Genomic DNA, 8,458 nt, shown 5'->3' on the forward strand with positions numbered 1-8,458 from the left:
TTTCAAAAAAGCCTGTGACCAATCCAATACGATCCAACATAGCGGACTATGATAGAAGGAAAATTGGCAAAGAAATAGACGCTGGTCTTACCTGATGGAAGTTAAAATATCTCACTTTTGACAATTTTGCAAAAACCTATAATTACATGAACTAATTTCTAGGGTTCTTCGTAGGACCTAAAAAGGAACCCATAGAGTTGTGGAACAACAATAGAAGCTACTGTGATGAGAAGCCCCGGCACCACAACAAAGAGTAGCCCCCACTCGCCGCAACTAGAGAAAGGCTGCACGCAGCACTGAAGACCCAATGCAGCCAAAATAAAAATAAATAAATAAAAATAAATAGATTTATCTTTTAAAAAGTAATACTCAGGTTTGAGTCATGAGAAATTTGATGAGGAGAAATTAGCTAATGTTTTCAGAACTTTTAAAATATCAAACTCAGTCTCTAAGATCTTAGCATTATATACAACATCGGTTACTTATTAGTGGTTTGGGAAGGCCAATTTAAAATTTTCTCATCTTACTGTATTGAAATTCATGGCCCTAATGTTTTCCACGTTGACTATATGAATGATGAAGAAAAGTCAATCATGTATTTCATTTCCAACTGGACAGAAAACAATATTTTAAAAAGTGTTTGGACTACTGACTTTTGATTTCTTCTAAGGCAAATGGATAGGTAATTTTTATTCCCTGATTAGGAGAAAAATGGTGGAAGAGGGCAGGGTTAAGAATTAAGATTTCAAGAGCATGAGAGGTAGATGGCCAACCAGAGTTCCTAAGGTTCGGTGCCTGTAACTGTTGCCGCCGCTTAAGCCTGCCAAAGCAGTGGTACGGCTGCTGCGCTCGTGCTTGCTCCCTCTAGAAACGTTCTTGCCAGTAGTGGCGGCAGCGGGACTCAATTACCCCCTTTTTTCACTCTCTCCAGAAGCTCCAGATGGCGTCTTCCGTGGGCAACGTGGCCGACAGCACAGAACCAACGAAACGTATGCTTTCCTTCCAAGGATTAGCTGAGTTGGCACATCGAGAATATCAGGCAGGAGATTTTGAGACAGCTGAGAGACACTGCATGCAGCTCTGGAGACAAGAGCCAGGCAATACTGGTGTACTTTTATTACTTTCATCTATACACTTCCAGTGTCGAAGGCTGGACAGATCTGCCCACTTTAGTACTCTGGCAATTAAACAGAACCCTCTTCTGGCAGAAGCCTATTCGAATTTGGGGAATGTGTACAAGGAAAGAGGGCAGTTGCAGGAAGCAACTGAGCATTACCGGCATGCATTGCATCTCAAACCAGATTTCATCGATGGTTATATTAACCTGGCAGCCGCATTGGTAGCAGCAGGCGACATGGAAGGGGCAGTACAAGCTTACGTCTCTGCTCTTCAGTACAATCCTTATTTGTACTGTGTTCGCAGTGACCTGGGGAACCTGCTCAAAGCCCTGGGTGGCTTAGAAGAAGCCAAGGCATGTTATTTGAAAGCAATTGAGACGCAACCGAACTTTGCAGTAGCTTGGAGTAATCTTGGCTGTGTTTTCAATGCGCAAGGGGAGATTTGGCTTGCAATTCATCACTTTGAAAAGGCTGTCACCCTTGACCCCAATTTTCTGGATGCTTATATCAATTTAGGAAATGTCTTCAATGAGGCACGGATTTTTGACAGAGCTGTGGCAGCTTACCTTCGTGCCCTAAGCTTGAGTCCAAATCATGCAGTGGTACATGGCAACCTGGCTTGTGTATACCATGAGCAAGGCCTGATGGATCTGGCAATAGACACCTACAGGCGAGCTATTGACTTGCAACCACATTTCCCTGATGCTTACTGCAACCTAGGAAACGCTCTCAAAGAGAAGGGCAGTGTTGCTGAAGCAGAAGATTGTTATCATACAGCTCTCCGGCTGTGTCCCACCCATGCAGACTCTCTGAATAACCTAGCCAATATCAAAGGAGAACAGGGAAACAGTGAAGAGGCAGTTCGCTTGTATCGTAAAGCATTAGAGCTCTGCCCAGACTTTGCTGATGCCCATTCAAATTTAGCAAGTGTATTGAAGCAGCAGGGAAAACTGCATGAAGCTCTGATGCATTATAAGGAGGCTATTCGAATCAGTCCTACCTTTGCTGATGCCTACTGCAATATGGGAAACACCCTACGGGAGATGCAGGATGTTCAGGGAGCCTTGCAGTGTTATACTCATGCCGTTCAGATCAGCCCTGCATTTGCGGATGCCCACAGCAATCTGGCTTCCATTCACCACGATTCAGGGAATATTCCAGAAGCAATTGCTTCTTATCGCACTGTTCTGAAGCTTCAACCTGACTTTCCTGACGCTTATTGTAATTTGGCTCATTGCCTGCAGGTTGTCTGTGATTGGACAGACTATGATGAGCGAATGAAGAAGTTGGTCAGCATTGTGGCTGACCAGTTGGAGAAGAATAGGTTGCCTTCTGTGCAGCCTCATCATAGTATGCTCTATCCTCTTTCTCATGGCTTCAGGAAGGCTATTGCTGAGAGGCATGGGAACCTCTGCTTGGCTAATATAAGTGTCCTTCATAAACCACCGTATGAACATCCAAAAGACTTGAAGCTCAGTGATGGTCGACTGCGTGTAGGATACGTGAGTTCTGACTTTGGGAATCATCCTACTTCTCATCTTATGCAGTCTATTCCAGGCATGCACAATCCTGATACATTTGAGATATTCTGTTATGCCCTGAGCCCACATGATGGCACAAACTTCCGAGCGAAGGTGATGGCAGAAGCCAATCATTTCATTGATCTTTCTCAGATTCCATGCAATGGGAAAGCAGCTGATTGCATCCATCAAGATGGTATACACATCCTTGTAAATCTGAATGGTTATACCAGGGGTGCTCGAAATGAACTCTTTGCTCTCAGGCCAGCTCCTATTCAGGCAATGTGGCTGGGGTACCCTGGGACTAGTGGCGCGCTTTTCATGGATTATATCATCACTGATCAGGAAACTTCACCTGCTGAAGTTGCTGAGCAGTATTCTGAGAAACTGGCTTATATGCCCCATACTTTCTTTATTGGTGACCATGCTAATATGTTCCCTCACCTGAAGAAAAAAGCCGTCATCGATTTTAAGTCCAATGGGCACATTTATGACAATCGGATTGTGCTGAATGGCATCGACCTCCAAGCATTTCTTGATAGTCTATCAGATGTGCAAATAGTCAAGATGAAATGTCCTGATGGAGAAGACAACGCAGACAGCAGTAATACAACTCTTAATATGCCTGTCATTCCTATGAATACTGTTGCAGAAGCAGTTATTGAAATGATTAACAGAGGACAAATTCAGATTACAATGAATGGATTCAATATTAGCAATGGACTGGCAACTACCCTGATCAACACTAAGGCTGCCACTGGAGAGGAGGTTCCCCGTACCATTATTGTAACCACACGTTCTCAGTACGGGTTACCGGAAGATGCCATTGTGTACTGTAACTTTAATCAGTTATACAAAATTGACCCATCTACTTTGCAGGTGTGGGCAAATATTCTGAAGCGTGTTCCCAATAGTGTACTGTGGCTGTTGCGTTTTCCAGCAGCAGGAGAAGCTAATATTCAACAGTACGCACAAAATATGGGCCTTCGCCCGAACCGTCTCATTTTTTCCCCTGTTGCTCCTAAAGAGGAACATGTTCGGAGAGGCCAGCTGGCTGATGTCTGCTTGGACACTCCACTCTGTAATGGACACACCACAGGGATGGACGTCCTTTGGGCAGGGACCCCCATGGTGACTATGCCAGGAGAGACTCTTGCTTCCCGAGTTGCAGCTTCCCAGCTCACTTGTTTAGGCTGTCTTGAGCTGATTGCTAAAAATAGACAAGAATATGAAGAGATAGCTGTGAAACTGGGAACTGATGTAGAATACCTGAAGAAAATTCGTGGCAAAGTCTGGAAGCAGAGAACATCTAGCCCTCTGTTCAACACCAAACAATACACGATGGAACTAGAGTGGCTCTATCTACAGATGTGGGAGCATTATGCAGCTGGCAACAAGCCTGATCACATGATTAAGCCTGTTGAAGTCACTGAGTCGGCCTAAATAATGACTGTGTGCCCAGGAGAATTACCCCTGTAGCTGAGCCTCAGCCTTCTGGGGGAAAGGGAACTACTTTTTCAATATCATGTTGCAGATGGGTGACACACAATGATAAGAAATAGCACAGCCAGACTTGCTTCCTGCATGATCATGACAGGGAGAGACACAAGAGATGGGAAACTGCTGTTCCACAAGGAGATTCCATCGAATTTTGCCGCAGCCAGGTGTCTGGAAGGTCTGGAAGGTAAGTCTGGAAGGTCTGATCTCCCTTGGTCTTCCAGGGGATGGATGGTTAGTGTGGAAGGGAGACAGAGATTGCCCAGCCGTTTTGTGATTATCATGGATGGATTGAGTCTTCTGAATTAATTTTTTTCTTTCTATTTTGGGTATTGGAGCTTTTAAAAATGTTTGGTTTCAGGTATTTTTATTCATGTGAAGTGTATATGATTCTCTTGAGATCAGGTGTTAAGCTGAAATATTCCTTGTTTTAGTTTCTGAACTCTACAGATAAATGGGGACTTTGCTGGTGTAGTCTTTTTCTAGGTTTTATAAACCGCTTGAGCCTGTGTCAGTCATTTTAGTGTCTGACATAACGTTTGGAACTCTCAGTGCTTTGTTGGTTTGTAGATGATGGCTTCAATTCTTTTTCTGGTCCGTTTCCTTCTTCCCTTCCCCCCACTTTAAAAATTCTCCTGTAACTTGGCTAACAAAAACCAAGTCTGATTCAAAACCTCCCAGAGTGTTTCTCTTAAACACATCATCTGGTGCCAAATGAAGATTCTTAGGAGTGCTTATTAATTATGAAGGGCACAGTTGTGGTACTGTGACTGATGATAATAATAATGGATTTTTGGCCTAGAGTTTTGTCCTATTTCACCAGTGTTTTACTGTTGACTGCCCCTCTATGCTGCTTCCAAAAGTGATAGTGTGTGATAAGATGTTTACTTTCATTTCTAAAGTTTGTTTTGTTTTAGGTGAGTCCTGTTCTTCCTTTTTCTTTCAGCAGAAATGAAATTCCAGGTAAGTATAAGTATTCAAATATTTGATCAGTAGTTCACAGTTATCTCCAGTACATTCAATAACTTTCATCAAAAAACATGTTATAGGTAAAAAGCTCTGAAGGACCAGCTATGTATATGATAATTATGTTTCAGGCCTTCTAGGGTATTATATATGATAACTTGTCTTCTGGTCGTGGTCTTGAAGTCTTTATGGATTCAGCCTCAGTAGTAGCGAACTGCACTGCTACTTGGTTTGGAGTACAAATTAGACTTTAACCCTCCTGGAGGTAGAGTTTTTGGTATTGAAAACCATAGGAATGAAATTATTGTATTTCAACAAAGGATCGAGGGCTTGAGGCTTAAACAAGCCAACATATGTGTGGGAAGCAGTCAGCCTTGAGAGCACCTTCGGACATGCCAGGCATGCCGCTGCTGCTCGAAGGGACTGTCCCTACTTGTTCCCCTCCTTGTTCCATTCCATGGGAGATAAATCACCAGGGCCCAGAAATCAGAAAGAAAGTAAAATGAGACAAGCAAAGCTGTCTCCCCCTGCACATGCAGGTTATTTTGGATGATTCTGGGTTTATGGGTTTTCTCCCAGGGAAGTTAACCTTGAGCCGAGACAGTCATTAGATAATGTAAACCACCGTCTGGCAACCTTCCCTTTTCTAGTCTATATAATCTGTACCTGTAGCGTAATAAAACTTACCTTGCAACCATCAGTTGTCTTGGTCCTTCTGACCCCATTCGTTGGTGCTACTTCAGTTCCTTACCCCGTCTCTTCTGACCCTGGGCGGTGAAATCCTCTTTCTGAGGCTGGTCCATGGCAAGTGGCGCCCGAACAGGGACCTGAAGCGTGAAGGCAATTAAAAGGAAAAGAAAGTGCAGGTAAGAGAACCCTTATGCAAAATATGTGTGGCCACGAGTAAAAGTGAAACTAATAGAGGCATAAGGCAACAGTCAGAAGTAAAAGAAGATGGGGCAAAAGGGCTCAAAGGAGCGTGAATTATTTGCTCAGGTTTTACTTTCCATGCTTATAGCTCGGGGTAATAAAGTTTCTACCTCACAGTTGACTGAATTTTGGCAGCATATCCATGATGTATCTCCCTGGTTTCCTGATGGCAGCTCTGTGACACAGAAATCTGGCAGAAAGTTGGAGAAGATTTAAAAAATTATGATGAGTCTCGAGGGCCTACTCATACTGCTGTTGTTACATTTAGTTTGTGGAATCTGATAAAAATATGTTTAGGTTCTTCTCATGATAGTGTTGATTTGAATGTAAAGTCAGAAAAACATAAGCCTCTGACAGAAGACAAGACTGTATTATCAGCTACTGTGTCGCCACTTCCTAAACCAAAAGAGCTAATTAATTTAAATATTTCAGATGAAGAGGAACATTTTGACTTAACCGATGAGGCTTTTAAACATAAAAGAGAGAGAGAAAAAAAACATAAAAGAGAGAATCACCCTGAGGATGATTTTCTAATGGCTATGATAGATAAGTCAGTGAAAAAGCTGCAAATTAGTAAGGACTGTCTTCCTCAAAAATCTACATCTGTAAAAATGGTCAGTCTCTTGCAACGTGCTGTATAAGCAGCAATAAAACGAGGAGAAGATCCTATTTTCTGTTGTCCTGTCATAGAAAGACCTGATCCTAATCATCCTCAACAGGCTATTAGGGAGCATCAGGCTCTTCCTTTTAAAGTTTTGAAAGATTTAAAATCTGCTTGTGCTCAGTATGGGCCCACTGCTCCTTTTACTACTGCTATGGTTGACACTATTGCAGGAGAAGCTCTTTCCCCCGCTGATTGGAAGTCTATTGCACGAGCTTGTTTAAATGGTGGAGATTATTTAATATGGAAGTTTGATTTTTATGAACGGGCTGCTGAACAAGCAGAAAAGAATGCTACCCATGATATTCCAGTGGATTATCATATGCTGATTGGGGAAGGACCATATATTTCTTTACAAGATCAATTAACTTATACCTTTGTTGCTTATCCTCAAATAAATCATTTGGCATTACAAGCCTGGAGGAAATTACCTTCTACACACAAAACTGAGGATCTTTCAAAAATGAGACAGGGACCTGATGAACCATATGCTGATTTTGTAGATAGATTGTTACAGGTGGTCGGGAGACTCATTGTGGATGGACTCTCTGGTACAATTGTAGTTAAGCAACTTGCTTTTGAAAATGCTAATAATGCAGGTCAGGCTGCGATTCGACCTTGGAAAAAACGGGGAACACTGGAGGGTTATATTCGCCTTTGTGCAGACCTTGGGCCTGCTTATATACAGGGTGCTGCTAGGGCTGCAGCATTAACTAAAGTGGGGTTTAAAAACAATCAAAAGAGAACAAAGACTAGTTTTCAATGCGGAAAGGCAGGTCATTTTGCTGGAGAATGTGGATCTTTTCATTGTAACCCTGCTCCTTCCTTCCCTACTCAAAAACCTCCAGATGGTCCGAAAATCCCTGGTTTATGCCCTAAATGCAATAGGGGAAAACGTTGGGCACGAGATTGTCGCTCAGTGGCCCACAGGGATGGGACACCACTGTCGGGAAACTCCTCCCGGGGCCTTCCCCGGCCCCAACAAATAGTAGGGGCAACGTCTGTGTATCCTCCTCAAACTATCAATCAGACATTAACCAAAAACAAAAACATACAATATCTTCGCTCTCCAGAGCAACAGCAGGAAGCACAGGACTGGACCTCAGTACCTCCGCCCGATATGTATTAACTCCTGCAATGGGTCCTCAGGCCCTCTCTATGGGCATCTATGGACCTTTACCCAAGGGTTTGATTGGACTATTATTGGGAAGAAGTAGTGTCGCCATGAAGGGTTTAACTATTATGCCAGGACTCATAGACTCTGAGTACGAAGGAGAAATAAAAATCATGGCACAAACTATTAAAAATATAATAACGATTTCTCCTGGTGATAAAATTGCACAATTGCTACTTTTGCCCTTTGTACCTCATGGACAAATTTTACAACATCAAAAGAGAGAAACAAAGGCTTTTGGATCATCTAGTGCTGCCTACTGGATTCAGAAGATAGGGAAAGAACGTCCAGAAATGAAATGAGCCATGAATGGAAAGGTTTTTTCAGGTTTGTTAGACACTGGAGCTGATGTCTCTGTTATGACGCAGATGCACTGGCCTAAACATTGGCCCGTTAGTCCTATTATTACAGAACTTCAAGGAATAGGACAGAGTTCTTCTCCTATGCCAAGTAGTCAGTTATTATTATGGCAAGATAGTGAGGGCCATTCAGGATACTTCCAGCCTTATGTTTTGCCTGGGCTGCCTTTAAACCTCTTGGGCCAAGATATATTAAAGGAAATGGGAGTATTACTTTATAGTCCAAATTCTCA

The 8,458-nt window shown here is 42.8% G+C and overlaps 1 protein-coding gene across 1 annotated transcript; it reads left to right on the forward strand.

Annotated features, from left to right (window-relative positions):
- Positions 1 to 940: 940 nt before the first annotated feature.
- On the forward strand, positions 941 to 5,219 carry LOC309797886 (UDP-N-acetylglucosamine--peptide N-acetylglucosaminyltransferase 110 kDa subunit-like; the record flags this gene model as incomplete). The annotated part of the gene is made up of 2 exons (XM_082646274.1): positions 941 to 4,322; positions 5,053 to 5,219. One exon carries the CDS (start codon positions 941 to 943, stop codon positions 4,079 to 4,081), a length of 3,141 nt encoding a protein of 1,046 aa, XP_082502400.1. The 3' UTR covers positions 4,082 to 4,322; positions 5,053 to 5,219.
- Positions 5,220 to 8,458: the final 3,239 nt, after the last annotated feature.

The sequence above is a fragment of the Mesoplodon mirus genome (genome assembly GCF_964341445.2).
Source record: "Mesoplodon mirus genome assembly, contig: HAP1_SCAFFOLD_1179, whole genome shotgun sequence".
Classification (NCBI taxonomy): Eukaryota; Metazoa; Chordata; class Mammalia; order Artiodactyla; family Ziphiidae; genus Mesoplodon; species Mesoplodon mirus.